The sequence below is a fragment of the Myotis nattereri genome, assembly GCF_964212035.1.
Source record: "Myotis nattereri genome assembly, chromosome: 5".
NCBI lineage: Eukaryota > Metazoa > Chordata > Mammalia > Chiroptera > Vespertilionidae > Myotis > Myotis nattereri.
The window spans coordinates 6,030,894-6,057,150 of NC_138080.1; the positions used below are offsets into that span (position 1 = coordinate 6,030,894).

Sequence of the window (26,257 nt, forward strand, 5' to 3'; positions counted from 1 at the left end):
GTGCAATGAGAGCTAAGGCTCCGAAGTGACGTGACTTGCCTAAGGTCCTCAGCACGCCGCAGTTCAAATTGGGTGCCTTGAAGACAAGGTACATGCATCTAATGCCAGACCAGTTCGAGGTAGCAGGATGCAAATGTCTGGGGAAGAGTGAATATTTAAAAAGCTCAGGGTAAGGTTTGAAAACCTGCAGCTTGGATAAAACATGGCTTTGGAGTTAGGCATGGTTTTAGAGGCTGGCTGCACTGCATGCTGGGACCTAACTTCATGGAGCCTGTTTCCCATCCATAACATAAAGGTGTATTTAAGGGAGTAGCTGGGAACCTTGAGCCAGGCTGTGGAAGAGCCCTCCTGAGAAGGAAGAGTCAGGGCCTCCAGCAGGGGCTGGCCAGCTGGAAGCAGTGCAGAAGGACTGGTGGGAGGTACAGACGGTCAGTAAGGTGAGTGCACTGAGGGTGGAGAAGGCTGAAGCCCAGTCCACAAATGGACTGACTTTTGAGGCCATTGACTGACTGGGGGAGGGAGATGCATGTGCTCAGAGGAGGACAGTTTTCACAGCCCACAGCTAACACCTGTCCTGACTCTGCTTCTGAAATGCAAACCCCAAGGTGCTTCCCCTCAGGTGTCTCCATGAGCTTGGACGACAGGTCACTTCCCAATCCCACCAATGGATTTAACGGCCCAAGTTGTCCTTGGCTCACTGGGCAGAGCACAGCCTATACCCCAGAACCCAGCAGGCTTCACCCCAAACACGGCCCCCAAAGGGCCTATTGTCCCGAAACGGAGTTGTCTGAGGGGTCCTCAGAGGCTAACTCAGGTTGACACAAGCTCCTTTATTCCCTGCACGAGAGTGAGAAGTGACTTACAAGGGTGTGAAAGGGCCCATTTCTTGACTCAAGCAGGGGAGGCACATAGGGCAGTGCGGGGGAGAGGAACTGATTACTCACTACACTAGTGCAACTGCTGCAAAATAGGTAAGTCCTTGAAAAAGTGAAAATGACAGTAGCAAAACCATGAAGTTACTTCTGACCCTAAACCAGTGACGCAGCCAACTGAGGAGGAAGCTTCCATCCAGAGTTCGTTCCGTACAACTCTGAAAGCGCTGGCGGCCGGCCCAGGAACGGCTCTCTCCTTAGATTCCCTTGGGAAGCAGCTCCGAGCCTCGAACCCCTGCAGCTGGCGCTGTTCCGAGGCCTCAGGAGCCTGTGGAGGAGGAGCAGCGCTGCAGGAGCAGGGTGTGGCAGCTGTCGCACACGCGCACGGGCTTGGGGTAGGAGGGCAGGGCCAGCTCGTTACTGGAGCACGTGTTGCAGAAGATGTGGCCGCAGTTTCGGCAGTGGTGCTGGAGGACAGAAGAGAGGCAGTCACAGGACAGGCTGTGCTCCCTGGTCCACACCCAGGCTAGACTTGCAGCCTTTCAGAGTTCATTTACTAATTCCAGGTCCCTCCCCCAGAGACTTGCCAATTTGGAAGGAGTTCCTCTAGACCAGGGGTGGGGAACCTTTTGGCTATTTATAACAAAATTTATGGGTCATGCAAAATTATCAACTTAAAAAAGTAGCCTGCGGCCCTGGCTGGTTTGGCTCAGTGGATAGAGCGTCAGCCTGAGGACTGAAGGGTCCCAGGTTCGATTCCGGTCAGGGGCACATGCCTGGGATGCAGGCTTGATCCCCAGTAGGGGGCGTGCAGGAGGCAGCCAATCCATGATTCTCTCTCATCATTGATGTTTCTATCTCTTCCTCTCCCTTCCTCTCTGAAATCAATAAAGATATATTAAAAAAAAAAAAAAGCAGCCTGCTATCTTTGGTTAAACATGTAATTAACTCACCCCTAATGCCTTGGCCTGGCCAGGCCAAATGATTTCATGGGCCTTATATGGCCCGTGGGCCGCGGTCCCCACCCCTGCTCTAGACCTTTATTTCTACATTTATGTTCCTGAACAACCCATGGAGTGTGGGTGGAGTGGTGTGTGCTAGGACTAAGGTTCTTTTTCTTTAAAATGCGTTTTACTGGACTTGGGCCCGGATCATCAGTGACGGCTGCATTTATGGCTCCTTTACTGGTCCGTCTTGGGGGGTGACGGTGTCTTGCTTTGTAAGCTGAGCTGCCACACGTGTTGGGCGGGCACAGAGCAGACGCCAAGACCCGGACCTGTGTGGCTTCTGCTCCTCCGGGCTCTACATCACTGCTGCCACTGCCACGCCCATCAGGCTGGAAGCTGGACCTCGAACTGGTGTAGGGAGAGCCAGGCGTGTGGAGCCCCGCCGCTAGCAGGCCTTGTGAGTGACTGGTCTCAAAGGCAGCCTCGCCTGGGCTGCTGCTGTTCTCTTTAGAATTTGGAAGTTTTGCTTCCTCTTTTCCACAGAGGGTTTTAACGGGACAGGCGGGAATGTGCATCTATATGGCAATGGGGTGGTGGTGCCAGGGTGGCAGGCATCCCCCTTTTGGTGAGGACTCCCTATTTTGCTTGGGAATCTAGCCTCTGGCTGTCCTCTTAACTGGCCAACCATGGTCCTCAATCCTGAACCAAAGGCTGGGCCCAGGACCTGTTCTCGAGACCTGGAGGCAGGCTACCCAGGCAGAAAAGCAGGCTGGCAGCAGGGCAGCAGGACCAAGTGCCCTGCCCAGGTGACCTGCGAGCTTTGGGTGCTACTTGGATGCCTGTCCCAAAACCCGCTGCCCATCGGTTGCCCACTGATCCTTTTTTCTTGACCAACTTGGGCAGATTTTGTTTCTGTTGCTTATGAAGGCTTTTCAATGATACATTCACTTAGACCAGTTGTGTACACAAGCAGCCCAACTCCCAAAGAAACTGCCAATCGCTGAAAGGACTGTGCTGGGGACAAGGCCTGTGACTGACTGGAGCACCCCGCATGGGCCAGCACACCAGGCGTGACCACAGTACTTGGCTTGTCCCAAGGGCTCGTCCCAGAACCAGAGGAAGGGGAGCCCAGCTGGGTACCAACCCAGCCCCTGGGCACACATACCTTTCTCCGGGAGATGGAGAACTCCTTCTCACACTGCTTACAGTGGGTAGCTTCGTCATCTTTCAGCCAAGTGTGGCCCTGGGAGGGAAGCACATTGATGGCCGGCTCTGTGTTCTGGCTGCGCAGCACCCAGTTCCCCACGGCCTCGTTCCTCTCCAGGGACAGGCCTGGCCTGGCCTGTGGCTCTGGTTTCCAGCCTAAGCACGCTGTCCCCTGGGCCTCAAGCCGGATTCTCCAGCCCGTTCACTACCTTCCAATAGAGGCCTCTGGCTGAGTCCTGAGAGTCAGGGTGGCAGCTCCAACCCTGGATGAGGCACTCTGAAGTGTCTCTTGAACTGGCAGGAGGGAGAAAGGCCAGCCCTTTAGCCAGACAGAAACCATCCGCCACAGTGGTCCCTGTCACGGGAAGCACCGTGGGGGAGGCACCTGAGGCTCTGAAAGGGCCCTAGAAGCATGATGTCTATCTGTGTGCCCTGCAGGGCGCACGCAGCCCAGCAGCCCGGCCGTGACATGGAAGGCGCTTTCACTCTACAGGGAGGGTAGACAGACAGACAGTTGTTCCAAGCCCAGTGCTGGTAGGTGCTGCGACCCTTTGCTGCCTCTGACCTGTGTGCGCTGGAGGGGAGATGCCCCGTCATCAGGTCTCTGCTCTGGTGTATACTTGGGGGAGCAGCTGGCCCTGCTGTCACCACCACGGGCGGGCTGTCCCTTCTGCTGAACTGGCCTGGGCCACCTGGCCACACGTCCCTGCTCGGTGGTGTCACGCTGCTCTTCCCCAAATGACCCAGCCTCCTGCCCCCTCGGTGTCAGTGGCCCCTGAAACAGCGCAGGCCCCACAGGGGCAGGGAGGGCTCTGGTCTCACTCGGAGGAAAGGCCTCAGTCTCACTATGAAAAACACCCCGGCCTCTTTCTGCCGCCTTTCGCCTCCTTCACCAGGGCACCTGCATCGAGGCCTGTGTCACTCCAGCTGGTGGCAGGGGAACAAGCCAGGAGACGGTTCCCGTGGGCCTGCCGCTCACCAGCACGGCCAGCGCAGCGGCACTGCTGCTCAGGTCTCACCTGACTTCTGGGGAGAAGACCCAGGCGCACGCAGGGTATTAGCATGAGCTGACCAATAGTCACAGAGCGGCTTTTATGCTAATAACAGGAATAACTCAGTACCTTCAGTGCTTTATTGACTTCCTTGATGTCTTCCATCTTCAGCTTTGACCTTTAAAAAAGGAGAGAGAGCAGGTTTGTGGGGTAATAACTTAGGAGTATAATATGAGTCGTTCTAAAATGTTTCCCACTTTTTTATAATCCCAGAATCGCCTCATCCACCGGCTCCCATGTCGAGGGCTGAGCTGAGCCTGTGGACTGAATCTGGCCCCCAAACAGACCATTTAGCCTGCCAGGATCGAAAATGACTGAAATACTGCAATCGTTTGAGAATTCTCTCACAAAAGCCCAGGGTTCTGGGTCTCTGGGCAAACATTCCTGCACGTGACTGCTCGGTGCGGGGAGGCTCCTGTTCCAGGCACCCACACCCGCAGGGTCCGGCCTCCTGCTGACCGCGGGGCAGGGGAGCGCACGGCCGCTGGTCCTTGCTCCGTGCTGCTAGGTAAGAGCATTTAGCCACATAAAAGGACAGCGGTCAAACGGGCAGAGTTAAGCTAGAAAACACAACACACTCATTTGTGGGGAGAATGGTCTGAGCCCTTTCTCTTCTTTTCTTTTCTTTCTCTAACCACCACACAAGCGTTATTTGCACAAGCTGCGTGAGATGGTGCTGGTCTGTCCAGGGGAGGACGGCCGGCCTTTCCTCTCATACCTGTCACTGAAATGTAAATTCACACAACTGCAAGGGCAAACGATTCTGAGCCCCTATTTTAATTATGGTAAATTATGATCATTTTTTCCATCACCATGCATCCTCTATGCTCTCTTCCACCCCACCCCCTCCACCCTGCAATCAGCACACCGCTGTCCATGTCCATGCGTTCTCTTTTTCCCCTCAATCCCTCAACGCCCCCCAACCACCTCCACCACCAAAGCTATCTAATCTAAGGGTCAAAGTGTCAGTGCTCTGAGCATCAGGGCCTTTAGAAAACCCCATGGCTTTCAGGAAAGATCACGCCCGCCCCCCTCCCCCCCCCTCCCCCGGCCCCCCGCAGAAATAGGCCAGCAGATTGATGGGCCCGAGGATGTGCCGGCTTCGGAGCCACAGCACAGCTGATGTCTGCAGGGGGCGGAGGGGGGGACAGGCTTCCCCTCTCTATCCCCCGTGTGGTGTGGGCTTGCAAGGAGAAGGAAGGGGAGACAGCACGCAGCCCTGCTCAGACTGCACAGCCCGGCTGCGCGTCAGGCGGCAGCAGGGCAAGGCTGCCGAGTGCAGGGCTGTTTCCAGACCAGGCCCAGCCACATTTCAGGCTGAAGCCCCTAGAACAGGAAGGTGCTCTCGACCGCCTGCGGGCTGTCCAGGCAGGAGAAAATGGTGCTGGTCCCTGAGAAGGGGGTGCACCGGGGCACAGCGGACCGTGCCAAGGCGTCCTTCTCTCCCTCCCTCAACACCACTGCACCCCCAGGAGCCAGCTGTATGCCAGCCCCACACCTGGTGCTCCTTGGTCTCATGGACACCCTCAGAGCTCCCTGTGCTCCAAACGAGGGGCAGGTACCCAGCCTTGCCCATCGCCCAGCAGCCCCCCAGGGTGGGGACGGGGCAAGTACCGGCCAGAAGAGAGCAGTGCCGGGCACTCAGCAGGCGAGGCAGCCGGCGGGCGGGCCTCAGGGTGAAAGGGTGGTCGGTAGCCCTGAGCTGGTCTAGAAGGATACAGCGAGGGGGCCGGCACCCTCACCTCACATCCCACCAGAGCCATACCATCTCCTTTCTTACTGCTTTTGTGGACCAGCCTCCTGCACTGCTTTACCTAAATGTTCCGATTTTCCAGCCTGAGAAACCCTAGGGGTGCAGATCTGTGTCCTGGGTGTGTGTTTATAGCTGATTCTCAGGTTGGCCCCACCTCTGGACCTTCCTGGTCCCATTGTATTCAGCACTGGGCCTGAGCCCAGGCTGTGCTGGTCACAAGAGCCCCATCTCTCTGGTCACTGCGCTTGTGTGAGGACCCAGGTGCGGGCAGTGAGTCAGCCGGGGGTCTGGGAGAGCCGCAGAAAGAGAACTCGTCTCACAGACCCTGCCGGGCGCCATTCTGCCCCTGAGGGCACCAGACTGCCTAGGAGGAAAGCGACAGACAGGACAGCAGGGTGGGGCAGGGACGGATCCTATGGCTTCTTTTGCTTAAGCCAGTTGGAGCTGGATTTCTGTCACTTGCCACCAAGGGTCCTGACTCATAAGGGACAAAGCTGGTTTGCAGTTCCACATGGACAAGCTGCACGATTTGCAGTGTGACCCATCTGAGTGCCTGGCAGGGCAGGACACCAGGGGGCTGTCCAGTCAAGAGGGAGACAAACTCCCAGGGTCTGCTCGGCTGCAGCACCGCCCAGCGGAGACGGGGCTGGCGGGCGAGTGTTCCCCGGGGAAAGGCAGGCACTCGCCGCAGGCCAATTCTCAGCTCCAGGGCTCCCGGTGCTCCAACCTCGGGCAACCCTCTCAGCAGCCCTCTGGCTCCCTTGGGACCAGATGCTGTGTTAGTGAACAGGAGGGCTCTATGCCCGTGAGGTCTCACTTCTTGGGGGCACCCCTGAGTAGCTGGCAAGCCTCCCTGACTGGCTCCCCCTCCTCTGACAACAGGACATAGGTTTGGTACTTGAGTCATGCAGTGTCCAGACTCTTCATGGGGAGGGAGCGGAGCAGGTTCTTACTGGCTGAGGTGCAGTCCCATTTCCTGGAGGGCTTGTTCCTGCTCGTCACAAACCTTCTGTAACTCTGCCTTCTCGTCCTGGAGCGCTCGCAGCTCCTAAAATGAACAAACCAGACACTTGACACAGAGTTGAAAGTCCTTTTTATAAGGTTTAGTAATCAGAGCAACAAGCAGGTCAGAATGTGTTTTAAGAGTAAAAGGCAGCCGGGCTGGCGTGGCTCAGTGGCTGAGTTCTGGCCCATGAACCAGGAGGTCCCGGTTGGATGCCGGTCAGGGCACATGCCCGGGTTGCAGACTTGATCCCTCGTAGGAGGGCATGCAGGAGGCAGCTGATCAATGATTCTCTCGTCATTGATGTTTCTTTCTCCCTCCCCTCTCTGAAATCAATAACAACATATTTAAAAAAGAGTAATCACTAGCTTGCTTCTCCAGAACAGGTGAGTGCAGGGGAGTAGCTCTGCAGCGGACGGTGACATGGGACAGGAAGCAGCTGCATTCATCAGGGACATTCAAAGCAGTCACCCTTGCAGGGCAAATAAGGCTTTACCTGTCTGAGTTTCTTTTAAAATATCTATCTATCTATCTATCTATCTATCTATCTAATTAGAGGCCCAGTGCATGAAATTTGTGCACAGGGGTGGGGGTGGGGGGGTCCTTCAGCCACGCCTGCACCCTCTGCAATCCAGGACCCCTACACCTTTTTCTTATCTAGCTAACCTCTTCACAATTAAAAAAATTAACTGAAATACCACCTACTCTCGGAAATCCTCTCTGAACAAATCTCTTTACAATCTGCTTCAAGTATTTTATAGTATATCATCCTTTTTCTTTAACAGCAGCTTAGAGTGGATGCCATCTGCTTCTCATTCTTGCATCTGATTTTTTCTTCTTGCTCTTGTAATAGCAAAGCTTATCCAATTACATTTGCCCTTCAAGGGCATATATTTGGTTCAGTTTCTAGTTGGCTCTCTGCTTTTCTTTTTAAGCAATAAATTTGGGTTGTGATAGTAAGCCTCACTTATAATCAAGCCTGTAGGTCTCCCTATCTGAATATTTCTATAATACCTATCACTTTAGCATATCAGAGATTGTGTTCATTTATAGAAAATAACAATAAATGTCACCTGATCATTTGATCTTCTAGTAATATTTTATAGCAAGATGTATTGTATTATTCTAGTAATTTAACTATCACAAAACTGAGGCATGCAGAAATAAATCACACTGATCAATAAAGAATGACTCACATATCAGAGCACAGTGCCCTTAGGGCCTCCCTCGTCCTGTGCCTCAGATATCATAGCATATTACCCAGTTCACATGGAACTCAGTTTCCTTTAAAATAGGAAGGGATCCCATATTCATAAAGCAGCTACTTCCACACGTATTTTTTAATTTAATTCACAGCACATACTCTTTGTACTAATTGTTGGAAAATCATCCTAGCAATTGCCTCTTCCTCTCTGTATTGTTGCCTTACATTCTGATGTCATTACTGCGCTTTTATCAGCCACTCGCTCTAATAAGATTGCGAATTATTTAAGGGCAGAGATCATGACTTGAGCTTGTGTGTTCCCTGTCATGGTGCCTAGATGAATACTCAAATGCCATCCAGTCCAAGTGACTGTGATGAGAGAGGCCCACCGTTGCTGGAGACATCTGATTTTTATTTAAGGGGCCGCACTTGTTCTGCGCCTTCACAGAGGGGTGAGTAGTGGCTGAGGGGATTTGAGGAAACCCAGACAGAATTCTCGTCCTAAAAGATTTTGCTAAGCTGGTGCCCAGGACCGCTGAGCATTTAGCCAATTAAAACCTGGACACACAGCAATAACAAAGGCACTGGTCTCCTACTGCTAATGCCCAGGGATCAAACCCCAGCCTGCAGGAACTCACCCCGGCAGTCAGGACCAGGCTACTGGTTGGACCTGGGCTGGTGCTCCTAACTCTGGGGAGAGGGAGACATCCCGTGGCTGCAGGCTTCCCATCTTTGTTGGGTTAATTTGCATACTCTCCTGATTGGCTGGTGAGCCTAGCGGAGGGACAGTCAATTTACATGTTTCTATTTTATTATATAGGATATCCTATACTAAAATGGCAATATGCAAATTGACCCTAACAGCGGAATGACTGCGAAAAACTGGTCACTATGATGTGCACTGACCACCAGGGGGCAGACGCTCAATGCAGGAACTGCCCCCTGGTGGTCAGTGCGCTCCCACAGGGGGAGCTCCGCTCAGCCAGAAGCCAGGCTCACAGCTGTGAGCCTCTCCTGCCTCCTTGGCAGTGCTAAGGATGTCCGAGTGCTGGCTTAGGCCTCTCCACCTGGAGGACGTGGGCTGATGAGGGCCAAACGAAGACCCAGAAAAATAACTTGGGGCCCAGGGCTGACCCTGGGCGCCGTGGGGCCTCAGCCTGAGTGGTGGGCACTCCCCCAGAGCCTGTTAAAACAGGCTTGTGGGCAACGCCAAACACGTTGTTTTGTTTCTGTGTGTGTGGGGAGCGGTGGGTGTGGAATCCAAAACTTACACCAGAGTTCTGAAGTGGAGTATGGGCGTACGTTCTATGACAGCAGAGCTTTCTAGAAGTCCTCTGCCCCCTCTGTTGTTTCCCTCCCCTCTGCGAGCTGAGTGGCGGCTGAGGAAGCTCTCTCCTCCTCAGTGACCCTCACCCTGGCCTGGTGGGCGCTCTCACAAGAGGCGGTAGGCACTTTCCGACAGAAATCAACAGGGCCTTTCGCGGCTTGTTTGAGTTGCGCGGCGGCACCCATCACCACGTTAAACAACAAAATCCAGGCCTGGAGGCTGCCCCGCCCAGGACCCTCGTCCAGAGGGGAGGTGTGGGAAGGCCACCTGTGGCTTGCAGACCCTGAGCCCGGCACCAGCCCCACCTGGAGAAGCCAGGGATGCACCCAGGTCCCTGGATGGCAGCTCTGACCAGAATGGCCGGGCCCCCTGCCTGCTGGGGAGACATGGTAATTCACTGTGGGCTGCCCAGGGCCAGGGAGGCCCTGTCCAGCCAGATGAGAAGTCTGTGCTGGCCCCCCACGTCCTCGCACGGGGACTGCACTGTAGGGTCCAGGCCGACCCTCCAGAGGAAGGAGGCGACCCCGGGACAGACTCGGGTCTGGATAGGGCAGACGGAGGCCCTGGGCCAGCGGCGTCCTGGGGATGACCACGGGCCAGGCGGGCCTCGGGAGGCAGGTCACCTCCCTGGCCGAGCGCAGGCCCTCCGCAGTGTGATGTTTAGTGGTTACTGTTTTCTCTCTTGCAAACTCACTACCCATTCTCCACACAGTAGCTGGCGATGGCCTTCAAATGAAGTGGATTAGGCCCCTCCAACAGCTTCTGATCGTGCTCAGAATAAAACCCAAATTCACAGCTGTGAGGGCCCCGCTCGGCTGTTCGCTAGAGACCTCGGCTCAAGCGCCTCCTCCCTCCGCTTGTCACTCCTCAGCCGCAGCCTTCTTTCTGCTTCTTCACCGCGACACACCTCACAGCGCCTGGGGGTCCTGGCTGGCCCTTCCCGTCTCCGGTGACTGTCGCTCTGTTCCCAGACCACCCCCACACTGGGGACGTCTCCTACTCCAGTCTCTTCACAGCACTCACCACCGAGTCTCTGGTTAGCTCACCGGCTTTCGCTCAGCCTTGCCCTTTCCTCCGAGAGCAGAAGCTAGGAAGTGGGGGACGGTGCCTTCCAGCCGGGGAGGCAGAGAGCAGCACCCCCACCCCCCCCATGCTGGCCGCTCTCTGCCCCAGGACAGTGCCACTCACCCTCTTCAGCCCTTCCACTTGCTGCAGCTCTGCCCGGAGGAGCGACGCGGTGTCCTTCTCACACTGCAACTCCCGTTGGAGAGCCTGCCTCTGCTCTTTTTCTGATTTCAATTCTTTCTCAAGACTTGAGCTGTTTTCCCAAAACAAATGTGAGTTAGTCTCTGAGGGAGATTTTCATGGTAAATCTACAATCCAACCCAAGACACCACAGAGGAAATGGAATTCACAGGAAACTGAATTCCATTTGAGCCTTAGACCCTTCAGCAAAGCATGGAAACATGGCTGCCCCCCCCCCCCCCCCCAGCTGCCTGCACACCACAGCCCAGGCCAGGAGCATGCAGGAGGGCGGGCGTGGCATGCACCCGACAGTCCTCGCACGCACGCAGAGGAAGGGACAAGGGACGGGCTCTGACACTCAGGGGCGCACAGCAGAACCCTCCACCGAGATGGATCCTAACGACAGAGGATCCTGTGGGGGGAGCTGTGAGGGTTAGGAGTTTGTGCCCTGTTTCCTCACTTGTGAAATGGGGTACACACACGTCTCTTCTCTCCTCATTGGCTTTGCACTTCTCCCCAGCACCCCTGCCCTCACCCCATTCCAGCCCTGCAGGGGGCACCCACCACTGGCCCTGCAGCTGGGAGAGCTGCTCCTGCAGCGCGCCGCTCCGGCAGCCCAGCTCCCGCTGCAGCCGGCGGCTCCGCTCCTCCGCGCCCTGCCGCGCCTTTTCGGAGTGCTGCAACCTGGGCCAGAAGAACCACAGCGTTTTAAGGAAAGGATCAGAGCTCCGATTCAACGGAGCAATTTTTCATATTCTTGCTGCATAGTTTTTTCTTTCATTTTTAATTAATAGACAGTAAAACTGATTCGTGTGTGTCCAGTTCCACGAGTTTCAGCACGCATGTCTCCAGACTGTGTAATCACCACGGCCACCAGGAAACAGAGCAGTCCCGCCCCCCGCCCCCCACCCCCCCCCCGCCTGAGAAAACGCTCTAGTGGGGTCCCCTGCAACCCCCCTTCCCATCCCTGACCCCTGGCAACTCTGACGCCATGGCTTTGTCTTTTTGATAACATCAGAGAAATGGAATTATTACTCATATACCCCTCCGAGACTAGCTTCTTTCTCTCAGCACAGTATCTTCGAGACCGGTCCATGTTTCTGTGGCTGAGTAGTATTTCAGGGCCAGTATGGTCATCCATTCCCTCATGAGAGATATCTGGGTTGCTTCCAGTTTTTGGCAATTATGAATAGAGCTGCTATACATTTGTGTAAAGGCTTTTGTATGAACATAAGTTTTTATTCTCTTGGGCAAATAGCCAAAAGTGGTACTTTTGGGTCATATTAAGAGTATGCTCAGCTTTATTACTATTATTTTTTAAAATAATTTTATTGATTTCAAAGAGGGAGAGGGAAATAGAAACATCAATGACGATTGGCTGCCTCCTGCACGCCCCCTACAGGGGATCGAGCCCACAGCCTGGCATGTGCTTTGAACCCGGGACCCTTTAGTGTGCAGGCCGACACTCCATCCATGGAGCCACACTGGCTGGGGCTGTTCAGTTTATTTTAAGAAACTTTTCCCAAAGTGGTTGTACCATTTTCCATTCCCACCAGCAATACACGAGGGTTCTAGTAGTTCCACAGCCTCATCGAATACTGGGCGTTGTCATTAAAAACACCCAGCTGTGTGTAGAGGCCTCTCAGCATGGGTTTAGCATGCACTTCCCTAACTAATCCCTTGCCATCTAAACACCCTCTTCGGGAAGTTCTGTCCAAGTCTTTTGTCCTTTTTTTTTTTTTTTAATATATTTTATTGATTTTTTACAGAGAGGAAGGGAGAGAGATAGAGAGTTAGAAACATCGATAAGAGAGAAACATCGGTCAGCTGCCTCCTGCACATCCCCCACTGGGGATATGCCCGCAACCAAGGTACATGCCCTTGACCGGAATCGAACCCGGGACCCCCCAGTCCGCAGGCTGACGCTCTATCCACTGAGCCAAACCGGCTTCGGCTTTTGTCCTTTTTAACTGGAACTGTTTGCTGAGTTGAAAGTGTTAAATACTGGATGCAAATCTTTTGTCAGATACAGGGGAAGGCAATAGTAGGCTTACAGCTGTGAGGACATGAAACATAGTTTATTATACTTTATTAATTATTGTATTATTTTCCATATGAGTAACTGTAAATCTACTTTTGCCCCACCTGTATGTGATTTACACATTTTCTCCCAATCTGCAACTTGTTTATTATTTATTTTTTTTAATCCTCAACGGGAGGATATTTTTCCATCGATTTTTAGAGAGAGTGAAAGAGAGACGGAAAAGACAGAGAGAAACATTGATGTGAGAGAAACACGTCGTTTGGTGCCTCCTGCATGCACCCTGCCCAGGGCCGGGGAGGAGCCTGCAGCTGAGGTACGTGCCCTAGACCAGAATCGAACCCGGGACCCTTCGATCTATAGGCCGACGCTTTATCCAGTGAGCCACACCGGCTCGGGCTTTATTCTTTTAACCGTGTCTTTCACAGAATAAAGGTTCTAAATTATGATACTTGTCAAGTTTTTCTTTCATGGATCATGCTTTTATATCATGTCTAAACTGTCTTTGTACAACCCAAGGTCACAAAGACTTTCTAGGTATTCTAAAAGTTTTATAGTTTAAATTTTTATATTTAGACTTATGATCCATTTTGAGTTCATCCTATCTAATAAAAGAGAAACATGGTAATTAGCCGTACATCCGCTACCCTTCCCATTGGCTAATCAGGGCAATATGCAAATTAACTGCCAGCCAAGATGGCGGCTGGCAGCCAGGCAGCTTGAAGCTAACATGAGGCTTGCTTGCTTCAGTGATGGAGGAAACAAACGTTCCCCGCCTGCCTTGCCGGCCTCTGAGCTTGCAGGTTGAAACATTGTTACAAATATAGAAGCTAAACAAACCCCCAGAAACCTGCTTTCAGCCAGCTGGGATCTCAGAGCTAGAGTTGATACAGTGTTTCAATTATAGAACCCAAACAAACCAGATACCTGCTTTCAGCAGCAGAGGCCTCAGAGCTGGAGCCAGAGCTAAAGCTGGCCCAGAATTAAAAAAAAAGAAAAAAAGGAGTGGTTGGGAGCTTCAGTCACCCGCTAGCCTGAAAACGGCCCTCAGCCCCTCACCCAGACTGGCCAGGCACCCCAGTGGGGACCCCCACCCTGAAGGGTGTGTGACCAGCTGCAAACAGCCATCATCCCCTCACCCAGGCTGGCCAGGCACCCCAGTGGGGACTCCCACCCTAAAGGGTGTGTGACCAGCTGCAAACAGCCATCATCCCCTCACCCAGGCTGGCCAGGCACCCCAGTGGGGACCCCCACCCTGAAGGGTGTGTGACCAGCTGCAAACAGCCACCAGCCCCTCACCCAGGCTGGCCAGGCACCCCAGTGGGGACCCCCACCCTGAAGGGTGTGTGACCAGCTGCAAACAGCTATCAGCCCCTCACCCAGGCTGGCCAGGCACCCCAGTAGGGACCCCCACCCTGATCCAGGACACCCTTCAGGGCAAACCAGCCAGCCCCCACCTGTGCACCAGGCCTCTATCCTATATAGTAAAAGGGTAATATGCCTCCCAGCACCGGGATCAGCGGAGCCGTGAGGCCTCCCGGCACCGGGATCAGCGTGACAGGGGGCAGCGCCCAAACCCCCTGATCGCCCTGCGGCTCTGTGTGTGACAAGGTGCGGTGCCCCAATCCCCTGATCAGCCCTGCTCTGTGTGTGACAGGGTGCGGCGCCCCCCTCCTCACCCCCCCCCCCCCCCGCCACAGGCCCTGCTCTGTGTGTGACGGGTTAGAGCCATAACCTCCCCATCGGCCCTACCCTGAGTGTGACAGTGGCGGCGCCTCAACCCCCTGATCGGCCCTGCTCTGTGTATGGACCCGGCTCTGTGTGTGACGGGGTAGAGCCATAACCTCCCCATCAGCCCTCCCCTGAGTGTGACAGGGTGCGGCGCCACAACCCCCTGATCCACCCTGCTCTGTGTGTGACAGGGGGCGGTGCCCCAACTCCCCTGATGGGCCCTGCTCTGTGCATGACAGGGGGGAGCTCCTCAACCCCCTGATCGGCCCTGCTCTGTGCGTGACAGGGGGGAGCTCCCCAACCCCCTGATGGGCCCTGCTCTGTGCATGACAGGGGGGAGCTCCCCAACCCCCTGATCGACCCTGCTCTGTGTGTGACAGGGTACAGAGCCCCAACCCCCATTATGGGCTCTGCTCTATGAGTGACAGGGGGCAGCGCCCCAACCCCCTGATTGGCCCTGCTTTGTGCATGACAGGGGGTGGTGCCGCAACCTCCCCATCGACCCTGCCTTGAGTGTGACAGGGGGCGGCGCCCCAACTCCCCAATCGGCCCTGCTCTGAGCCCGACCAGGGGCTGCACCTAGGGATTGGGCCTGCCCTCTGCCACCCGGGAGCAGGCCTAAGCCAGCAGGTCGTTATCTCCCGAGGGGTCCCAGACTGCGAGAGGGCACAGGCCAGGCTGAGGGACCACCCCCCCCTCCCATCGAGTGCACAAATTTTTGTGCACTGGGCCTCTAGTTTTTATATAAAGGTGTGAGATATAGATTGAGGTTATTTTCTTGCTTAGCGATGTCTAGTTGTTCCAACATCATTTACTGAAAACACAATCCTGTCTCCATGGAACTGCCTTTGCACTTTTGTAGAAAATTAGTTGCTCATGTTTGTGGGTCTATTTTCAGATTCTATTCTGACCCGATACTGACCTGATGTCTTACTGTGACAGTGACATCGAGCCCCAGAAGCCCTGCTGCCCTGCGAGGACTGGAGTGAATGCAGGCCCCGGGCTAAGGGCAGCCAGCCCACCTGTCTGCTCTTCCGGGAGAGACTCAGGCGCGGAGAATGCCTCGCCCATTCCAGGGAGTATCTCCAGGGGAGGGATTACCTTTCTTCCATCTGTTTCATGCTGGACATGACTTGATTGATTTTTTCTTCAAAAGATGCGATGGCTTCATCCTTTTGCTGCAAACTGCTCTCTGTATCCTACAAAAGCAAGGCCAGGGTCAGACGCCTCTCTCTCACCCTGAGTTTAGCAGGGTTTGGCTGTTCACTTGGTACCATCATAGCACTTGCAAGAGCATTTCACTCACTGCTGCTCTTCCCCAGAGCCCTGGAAGTATTACTCAAGTGTGACTTTCTGAGCCCAGGCATTTAACCATGGCAGATGCTGTGGGACAAGGAGGAGCAAAAACAAACAAACAAACAAACAAACAAACAGCACTGTGTTTTTGTGTGTCTACAAGAGACATTTTTAAAATGAAAGGACACAGAAAGGCTAAGGGCAGAAGGAAGTCCTAATAAATTCTTAGGAAATAATACAAAAACTGTATTCTCTGGCCTTAATGTAATAAAATCAGACACTAACAACAAAATAATAACTAAAAACACCTCATGTCAGGAAACTATTTAGTAGTTTCATATTACTAAACATGAGCTTAAGAAAATACACAGAAGAGAAATTATGAAATACTCAGAGCTAGAAGACAGTGAAAACACAGTGCAGTGTATTACTACACTGAAGATGCCACTGAGCATAACTGCACCCGGATCTTCCCTACACTAGGAGAGAAAGCGCTGCTGCTGGAAACACGCCGTGCCGCTGACTATAGGATGCAATCTCAATTCCAGAGATGTTAAAATGTGAAAAACATGCTTGAGATGAAATATCTTTGTCAAAACTTGAGGGCCACAGCTAAAGCAGTACTTCTGGGTAATTTTTCACATTTTAAAAATTAAATTTATTGGGGTAACAGTGATTAATAATATTATGTAACTTTCAGGGGTACAAGATTATAATTTAACATCTGTATACTCTATTGCATGCTCCCCACCCAAAGTCCAGTTTCCTTCTGTCACCATATACTCAACCGCCTTTACCCTTTTCCTCCCCCTCCCCTTCCCTCTGGTAACCACCATTCTGTTGTGTGTATCTATGTTTGTTCTGTTAGTTTGTTTGAGGCAACCAATCGAGTGGGAGAAGATATTTGCAAAGGGTACCTCTGATAAGAGGCTAATATCCAAAATATATAAAGAACTCACACAACTCAACAACAACAACAATCTGATTAAGAAATGGGCCAAAAAAGGGGGGGGGGCAGAGGACATGAATAGACATTTTCCCAAAGAATACACATAAATGGGCAACAGACATATGAAGAGATGCTCAACATCACTAGTCATAAGGGAAATGAAAATCAAAACCACAATGAGATACCACCTCACACCTGTTAGAATGGCTATCCTATCTAATAATAGGATAGCATGGTAATTGACCGTACCTTCGCTACCCCTCCCATTGGCTAATCAGTGAGATATGCAAATTAACCGCTAACAAAGATGGTGGTTAATTTGCATACGTAGGCACGAAGCAGCAGAGCGAAGACTGATGGCAGCTCCGGCCGGAGCGAAGGCCTGGGTCCTGGGTGCTGGAGAAAAACCGGTGCCGGCAGCCAGGGGAAGGGAAGGCCTATTGTACGAATCTTCGTGCAACAGGCCTCTAGTCCTATATGATAAAAGCCTAATATGCAAATTGTCCCCTTGGGCGGTCGTTCGACTGGGAGACTGGGAGTTCAACTGCTCACTATGACATTTGCTGACCACCGGGGGGGGGGCAGCACAGATCATGGTGGGCGTCAGCAACGCGGAGCTGGCAGCGGGGAGGCAGTGGAGGTGTTGCCAGCCCCAATAGGCCCCAATGAGAGTGGGACCGTGGTGGGATGGTGGAGCAGGTGAGCGGGCAGTGCCAAGCCAAGGTAGGTGCGAGCGAGGGCCCAGGTACTGCCCAGGGCCCAGAGGTCAGCTGGGACCTGCCCTTCCATGCCGGAAGCTCGCACTTTGATCGTCAGCCAGGCCTAGGGACCGCACCCGTGCACAAATTTCATGCACCGGGCCTCTAGTTATTAATAAGATAAGAACTAAATATTGGAGAGGTTGTGGAGAAAAGAGAACCCTTGTACACTGTTGATGGGAATGTAATTAGTGCAGCCACTGTGAAATTGTTAACTTCAAGTAAAAACTTTTAGGAAATAAAAAAGTTAATAAAACTGATGAGTCAAGTATGTATTTCAGAAGTTAAAAATGAGCTAGAGAGCAAACCCAAAGAAATAAAAAGAATATAGTATAAATGTGGATAGCAATCAATGAAATAAGGAAAAACAACAATAAAGAATATTGGGCCGAAACCGGTTTGGCTCAGTGGATAGAGCGTCGGCCTGCGGACTGAAAGGTCCCAGGTTCGATTCCGGTGAAGGGCATGTACCTGGGTTGTGGGCACATCCCCAGTAGATGTGCAGGGGGCAGCTGATCGATGTTTCTCTCTCATCGATGTTTCTAACTCTCTATCCCTCTCTCTTCCTCTCTGTAAAAAATCAATAAAAATACAAAAAAAAAAAAGAATATTGGAAAAAAAAAGGTTCTCTGAAAAGATTATTAGAACAAACACATCTATGACAAGATTGAATAAGAAAAAAAAGAAAATGCAAATAAAAATGGTGAATAAAAGAGATTAAAAAATTTTGTAGAAGAGTATTATGAACAGCTATAAGCTAAAACATTTGAAAACCTAAACAAAAATGAGATACATTTTGGGGAACAAGAGAAAAATATATCAACACAATCAAGGCTCAACTACAACAGGAGAGTGTACACACACATGGGGTGGGGGGCTGGGTGGCAGCAGTGCATCTGGATTGTCCAACTGTGCCACTGGACCCTACAAAACACCCACTACATAAGGCCGGGAGATGCAGCAGCCATACCTAACACATAGACAGAAGTACAGTGAGGCTGCCAAAATGAGGAGATAAAAGAAACATGTCCCAAATTAAAGAACAAAATAAAAATCCAGTAAAGGAGATGGGCAATCTACTAGATGCAGATTTCAAAACACTGGTTATAAGAATGCTTAATGAACTTAGGGGAAGAGTAGATGATTTTATGAGAAATTGAACAAAGATAGGAGGCATAAAAACAGAACTAGAAAACAAAAAAGAACCAGTCAGAAATGGAGAATACATTATTTAAAATGAAGACTCCATTATAGGGAATCAACAGTAGAACAGATGAAGCCGAGGATTAAATCAGATACTTGGAATATAAGGAAGCAGAAAACACCCAATCAGAACAATAAAAAGAAAAAAAGAATTTAAAAAGTGAGGATAGTGTAAGGAGCCTTGGGCACAACTTCAAGTATATCAATAATTGCATCATGGGGGTCCCAGAAGAGAGAAAGCAAGGAATTGAAAGCTGCGTAAAAAAAATAATGGTGGTGAACTTCCCAAACCTGGTTGCCTAGCCAGTGTGGCTCAGCTGGTTCAGCACTGTCCCTTGCACCAAGAGGTCGCCAGTTTCTGGTGAGGGCCCATGCAAAGGGTGTGGGCTCAATCCCTACTAGGGTGTGTGCAGGAGGCAGCGATTGATGTTTCTCTCTCCCTCCTCTTCCTCTCTTTCTAAAATCAATAAAAACATTTTAAACAGTTAAAAAACAAAACAAAAACACTTTCCTAACCTGGTGAAGGAAATAGATATATAAGTCTAGGAAGTGCAGAGAGTCCCAAACATGATGGACCCAATTAGGCCCACACAAAGACACATCATGATTAAAATGCCAAAGGTTAGAGACAAAGAAAGAATTTTAAAAGCAGCAAGAAAAAAACAGTTAGTTACCTACAAAGGAGTACCCATACAACTGTCAGCTGATTTCTCAACAGAAACTATGCAGGTCAGAAGGGAGTGGCAAGAAATATTCAAAGTGGTGAAAAGCAAGGACCTACAACCAAGATTACTCAACCCAACAAAGCTATCATTTAGAATTGAAGGACAGATAAAGAGCTTTCCAGCCCAGGAAAAGCCAAAGGGGTTTATCACCAGCAAACTAGTATTATATAAAATTTTAAAGGGTCATCTTTAAGAAGAAGAAAAAAGATAAAAAATATGAACAATAAAATGGCAATAAATACTATCTATCAACAATTGAAACTAGCCCTGGCTGGGTAGCTCAGTTGGTTAGAACGTTGTCCTGATATGCCAAGGTTGCAGGTTTGATCCCTGGTCAGGTCACATACAAGAATCAATCAGTGAATACATAAATAAGTGGTACAATAATTGATGTTTCTTTCTCCCTCTCTCTCTCCCCCTTTCCTCTGCCTCTAAAATTAATAATAAAAAATATATAATTTTGAAAAATTGAATCTAAAAAACAAAATAAACAAGCAAGCAGAACAGAAAAAAGTAAAAAAATTCATGTACTCAAAATAATTAAACATATCTTAGAATGACAAAAAAACCCCAAAAAGTAAACATTTTTTAAAAAATATGTTTTATTGATTTTTTACAGAGAGGAAGGGAGAGAGCTAGAGAGTTAGAAACATCGATGAGAGAGAAACATCAATCAGCTGCCTCCTTGCACACCCCCTACTGGGGATGTGCCTGCAACCAAGGTACATGCCCTTGACCGGAATAGAACCTGGGACCCTTGAGTCCGCAGGCTGATGCTCTATCCACTGAGCCAAACCGGTTAGGGCCAAAAAGTAAACATTTAGAATGTTAGCACAGAGGAAAGAGGATGGGAGTAGGGGAGAGGGTTATAAAAGGAACGAAGACCATCAGAGAGGTGTCTGATTACAGTGTGTCCCAAACAGAGGGATATGGTGGACTCTGGTACTTGCGGCCAGAGGGTAAGGGCAGAAGTGGAAACAGGCCACCAGAGACATGGGGCCTGGTGCTGCAGCACTGACCCAGCAGGCAGGGGCTTGGCACTGTCCACAGGTGTCACAGCTGGAAAGCTGGTGACCCTTGTTAGTTATGGAAAACAGTTATAGCTGCCACTTGCCCAAGCTTGGGACGCGAATCCCTGCCAGCCATGCGGTGGCTGCAGGGGATGTGGTATAAAGAGCAGGAATGCTGGTGTGTGTGGCAGGTCTGAGTTTGCAGAGAGAGGGCAGAAACAGAGGGGCCAAATGTTGGGGCCTCGCGGGTTAGAAAAGCAGCTGCTCCGACCCTGACCTAAGTCAGAGAAGACGGAAGACTAGGCAGCAGAGGCCCTGGGGCGTTCTGCAGGAAAGGTCAGGATAGGGGGATTTCTTCAAGGCTCAATCAGCTGTTTCAGGCGACTGGCCACTAATGAGAAAGAGAGAGAGAGAGAGCGAACAAAGAAACGAAGCAGCCACAAGAACGTGTTTAATAAATAAAACAACACACTGGCCACTGACACGGGCTGAGTGGAAATAAACAGATCCGAGGCCATGACTGAGGGCACTGCATTGTCAGCGACATGAGTCAGACCTGAACAGTCTCTGTAACTGATCCCCAGTACAAGCTCCAGGCCGGCACACTGACACACACGCAGCTGGCCAGGAAAGCTGTGTAGTCGCCAGGGAGGCCACGTTCCCCAAGAGCCACAGACGGTGGACTTCTCAGGAGCCACGGAGGGAGGCTGACAAATTCTTCAGAAGGCAGAAGCGGGGTAGCAGACATGCTAAGAGATGGTGCCCCTGCCCCCGGGCATCCTTCGCAATGGCTACCCAGAAAATGTATGACTGCCACCGGCCACTTCCCTGTTTCCCCTTCCAGACAGGCCTTCCTCATGGTTATCTTCCTGCTCTGCCACGGATGCTGGGAGGGACGGTTACCGTGAGAAAGACTGGGTCTTCTGCTGCAGGCATGCCACTCGATGGAGTGCTGCCACCGCCCAGGGGCTGCGGACTTGAGGATGCAAGGACCGGATGGCCTGTGTGGCAGGAACAACTGTGTCTGCCAAACACGCATCCTCTACTTCCTATGACGTGTGGCTAAGGACAGAGCAGCCACGCTGAGCGGCCCTTCTCCATGGACTCGATGGAAGGGCGGCTGCCGCTCATGCCTCCAGCTGGAGAGAAGGACCCGAGTGCTGACCTGCGTTTCTTCCCCACCGTCCACCGGCAAGAAGGGTGACATCCAGAGCGGCCCGAGAGCTGGGGCCGCCCTTAGCCTGGTCCCTGAGTGACTGCGGAACAAAGCGGGTCTGAAATGCTCTCCTTGGAAATGACTCTGAGTAACTAAGATACAAACGTCCGTATTTTCAAGCCACTCCACTTTAGGGCCTGCCAAGTTTTTACAGTGGTTTAGTTTCCTCTAAAACACATGTCACGTTATGTCTACATACTCATTCAAACCAGATAAAAACACCAAACATTAAAACAGATAGTTTGTTAGGAAGGTGAAATTGTTTTTTTCTCTTTTCTCTTTTTGCTTTGATTTTCACTATTGCTGTTACGATGATGAGGCGATCGCTTTAAAAAGGACAAAATAACAGTTTATTTGTACTGTCTGCTCTCACACTGTCTTTGACAGTGAAGCTGAAACCACATCCACGGACAAGAAGGTGGAGGGGGACTGTTGTGGTAATAAAACAGGAAACAGAATTTCAAAAAGCAAAGTTTTGAGAAGGACACAGAATGGTGGCTTCCAGACCCTGGCCCGATGGATTCTTTGTGGGCGGGCTCCCTTCACCACTCTGCAATGACAGGCGAGGCGAGCAGCAGACTGCTCGCGGTGTGGCCCGCAGACTTGGCAAACCTTGAAAAGACAATACAAACTTCTATCCTCAAACCACTTCTCAAGCAATCGCCCTCTGAAGTGAGGGAACGGGCAGCAGGGAGACAGTGAGGGGCCACAGGCACAGCTGTGCCACCAGGGCACGTGGTTTACCCACTCGGTTCTGTTTTGTCGCTGACGCTTTCCCCATTTCGTAAACTTTTCTAGGGGTTTGCTGGGAGACTCAAATAAAATAAATACCGTGGCATGTAACAGGGCCTAGGACACTGGGACCTCCCGGAGGTGCCGATTCTCTCCCTCTGCAGGACGGACGCGAGAGGGCGGAGAGGCAGCGCGCCACAGCTCCCTGCTGCAGGCAGCAGCAGGAACCCAGGCGGGGATGGGGACACAGAGCCAGCTCCCACCTGAACTTTGTGGAACATCTGCAAATTGATCGCTTTGACTTCTTCCAGCTGCTGGCGGAGGGCGACGAGCGTGTCCTGCTTCTCATGGGTGTCCTTTTCTAGTAACTTCATCGCAATTTCCATTTCCGTTTTCATCCCAATTTGTAATTCCAGTTCTTTTTCTAGTTCCTTAAAAGGATAGGAACAAGGAAAATGTTACTAAAGTAGAACAAAAAAATAAATTTAACTGAGGCTGTCTTGGGCAATATGTAAAATACTAGAGGCCCGATGCACGAAATTTGTGCAAGAGTAGGCCTTCCTTCCCCTGGCTGCTGGCACCGGCTTCCCTCCGGCACCCGGGACCTGGGCTTCCTTCCGGCACCTGGGACCCAGGCTTCCCTTGCAACCCTGGCTTCGTCCAGAAGGACGTCCGGTCTAATGAGCATATTACACTTTTATTATTATAGATAAGCTGAAAGCCAGAATAGGTTAGGGAGATTTTTGAAAAGTCTGTCTAGAGCAATGGTTCTCGATCTGTGGGTCGCAACACCTTTGGGGGTTGAACGACCCTTTCACAGGGGTCGCCTAAGACCATCAGGAAACACATATAATTACATATTGTTTTTGTGATGAATCACTATGCTTTCATTATGTTCAATTTGTAACAATGAAAATACATCCTGCATATCAGATATTTACATTACGATTCATAACAGTAGCAACATTAGAGTTATGAAGTAGCAACGAAAATAATTTTATGGGTGGGGGTCACCACAACATGAGGAATTGTACTAAAGGGCTGCGGCGTTAGGAAGGTGGAGAACCGCTGGTCTACAGTATAACTAGATTATGTTTTCCCCCTTTTCTTATTTTACAATGAAAAATGGCTTTGTATCAAGTCAATGGAAAGCTGGTATGTGGCAATATGAGCCTGGAGTTCCTGCAACCATGTTCTTCAAACTGCAAGATCAGAATATATGGTCTGAAAGAACGTGTCTTGTATTTCAGTGCTAAAGCAATTTGATGTTGCAGTGTTAGAACTTCTGGAATGATTTACTAGTTTATGGCAAAAGGAAACCATTTTGAAATGGTTCTGTCCTGGGTAACTCAGGACACATGTTCTCCACATCCATGCAAAGAAGCAGGTGCAACAACTGTACTTAATAAAAAACACGAGGCCCTGACCGGGTGGCTCAGTAGGTTAGAGCATCGTCTTGATATGCCAAGATTGCAGGTTCGATCCCTGGTCAGGGGACATATAAGAATCAACCAATGACAGCATAAATAAGTGGAACAGCCAATCAATGTCTCTCTCTCTCTCTAAAAAAATCAATCAATAAAAAAATAACCTTACCTAACAGTAGACAAACGTGCAAATTGACCGTCTCTCTGCTATGCTCACCAGCCAATCAGGAGAGTATGCAAATTAACCCAACAAAGATGGTGGTTAATTTGCATACGTAGGCGTGAAGCGGCGGAGCGAAGACTGGAGGCTCCGGCTGGAGCGAAGGCCTGGGTCCCGGGTGCCAGAGGAAAACCGGTGTTGGCAGCCAGGGGAAGGGAAGGCCTATTGCACGAATCTCTTCGTGCATCGGGCCTCTAGTAACAAATAAAAAACACAGGCTACCGACTCACAGGTGGGGTGGAAATAAACAGACCAAGGCTCTGACGGAGGGAAGTGTATGGTCAGAGACCACACATCCAATTTCACAGCGATCCCTGAAAAAGGCTTGTAAAATTGGAAAAATGTGACAGTGCAGACCTGAGTGGTAAACATGACCTTTTATTCTTTTTTAAGGGATGACGGTGGGCTGTCTGTGGGTGCCCGCGGGGTCAGCATGCCTGTGGGAAGTGCGAGGAAATCACTGGCACAGCTTTTGGGGAACCTTTCTGAAGACGCCAGGCTTGCACACTCACCAAATGGACTTTCTTCTCCTCCTGCAGCTGCTTCCACACGTCACCATACATTCTGTCCAGGCCCTGCCGAGTCTGCTTGTAAGTCTCCAGCTCAGCCTTTGTGTCCTGTTTTGTTACCTGTATCCACCAAGAGCACCGAAAGAACAGGTTTTATGGGAAGCAAGCCCACTACAAAGTATTTAAAAATACACCATAATTTTAAAAAATGTAGAACAATTTCTATTTCTTAAGTATAATAAAGAAAGGTTAAAAATTTAAAGCTATTTTGAAGTATCTTTAAACTTGAGTATGAGAACAAGTCAATACATTAAAAAATTTTTTTTAAAAAATATACTTTTACTAGAGGCCTGGTGCATGAAATTTGTGAAGGGGGGCGGTCCCTCAGCCCAGCTTGCACCCTCTCCAATCTGGGACCACTCGGGGGATGTCCGACTGTCTCTCGCAATCTGGGACCACTGGCTCCTAACCGCTCGCCTGCCTGATCACCCCTAATCCCTCTGCCTGCCTGCCTGATCGCCCCTAACTGCTCCCCTGCTGGCCTGATTGCCCCTAACTGCCTCTGCCTCACCCCACACCCAGGACCGGAGCCGGCTTCACTCGGGCCGGCCACAGCCACAGGGGACCGTGGGCAGGCGGTTTCACCTAGGCTGCAGCTGCAGGCGCCCGGGACCACGGGGCAGGCGGCTTGTCCCTCTCCCTGGCCGCAGCCCCAGTCACTGGCGCCCAGGACCGTGGGGCAGGCAGCTTGTCCTTCTCCCAGGCAACAGGCGCAGCCGCGGGCACCCAGGACCGTGGGGCGTGCGGCTTGTCCCTCTCCTGGGCTACAGCCTGGCTGGTCCCCATTCCTTTCTCGTGAGCTCATTTGTGCTTGGCTGGTACCCAATCCTCTCTCCCCAGTGTTGAGTGTCTGAGTGTGACGACCCAAGGGTGTGATGACCATTTGCATATTTGCTCTTTATTATATAGGATTGATTTCAGAGAGGAAAGGAGAGGGAGAGAGATAGAAACATCAATGATGCGAGAGAATCATTGATCGGCTGCCTCCTGCATGCCCCACTCTGGGGATCGAGCCTGCAACCAGGCATGTGCCCCTGACTGGAATCAAACCTGGGACCCTTCAGTCTGCAGACTGATGCTCTCTCTACTGAGACAAACCAGCTAGGGCAAGTCAATACATTTTTTAAAAAAGAAAATTTAGGTTCAGAAAACAAATTTACTTTTCTTTCTTTTTTTTTTTTTTTTTTTTTGTAAATCCTCATCAGAGGATATGTTTCCATTGATTATTTTTTTAGAGAGAGTGGGAGAGGGAAAGACAGAGAGAAACATCTGTGTGAGAGAAACACATCGATTGGTTGCCTCCTGCATGTGCCCCAACTAGGGCCAGGGCCAGGGAAGAGCTTGTAACCAAGGTATGTTCCCTGGACTAAAATCGAACCTGAGACCCTTTGGTCTGCAGGCAACGCTCTATCCACTGAGCCACACCAGCTAGGGTGAAATTTACTTTTCTTTAAAACAGAACAATCATTCCTAGTGGGGAGGGCCCCATTCAACTCACCATTCTGTGTTTATTGCTCTGAGCATGTTTTTAGCACTGGATGAATTTTGAGAAGAATCAGATATGATCTCTACCTTCAAATGATCAAGTGAGCAAGCCAGCAACTCTACCAAACAACAGATTCTACAGAGGAGGGAGGCGCAAAGAGCTGTGGGGACACGGAGGAGGGCCCAAGCCCCCTGATGGGCGCTGGGGATGGCACTAGGGATGGCATCACAGGGACCCAGCTCAGGAGTGGGAGCTGAAGAGGAGTGAATAGGAACTTCCGTGTGC

At 51.0% G+C, this 26,257-nt stretch overlaps 1 protein-coding gene across 1 annotated transcript in view; it reads right to left on the reverse strand.

Moving 5' to 3' along the window:
* Positions 1-810: 810 nt before the first annotated feature.
* RUFY1 (RUN and FYVE domain containing 1) overlaps positions 811-26,257 on the reverse strand; it is a 56,189-nt gene continuing 30,742 nt past the window's right edge. Inside the window, exons 10-18 of the mRNA XM_081091945.1 lie at positions 24,430-24,546; positions 22,534-22,701; positions 15,483-15,580; positions 11,174-11,293; positions 10,553-10,682; positions 6,784-6,878; positions 4,147-4,195; positions 2,985-3,062; positions 811-1,339 (exon numbers count right to left, since the gene is read on the reverse strand). Coding sequence (XP_080948071.1) covers positions 1,193-1,339; positions 2,985-3,062; positions 4,147-4,195; positions 6,784-6,878; positions 10,553-10,682; positions 11,174-11,293; positions 15,483-15,580; positions 22,534-22,701; positions 24,430-24,546 — 1,002 coding nt within the window. The 3' untranslated portion in view covers positions 811-1,192. The remainder of the gene's footprint in view (positions 1,340-2,984; positions 3,063-4,146; positions 4,196-6,783; positions 6,879-10,552; positions 10,683-11,173; positions 11,294-15,482; positions 15,581-22,533; positions 22,702-24,429; positions 24,547-26,257) is intronic.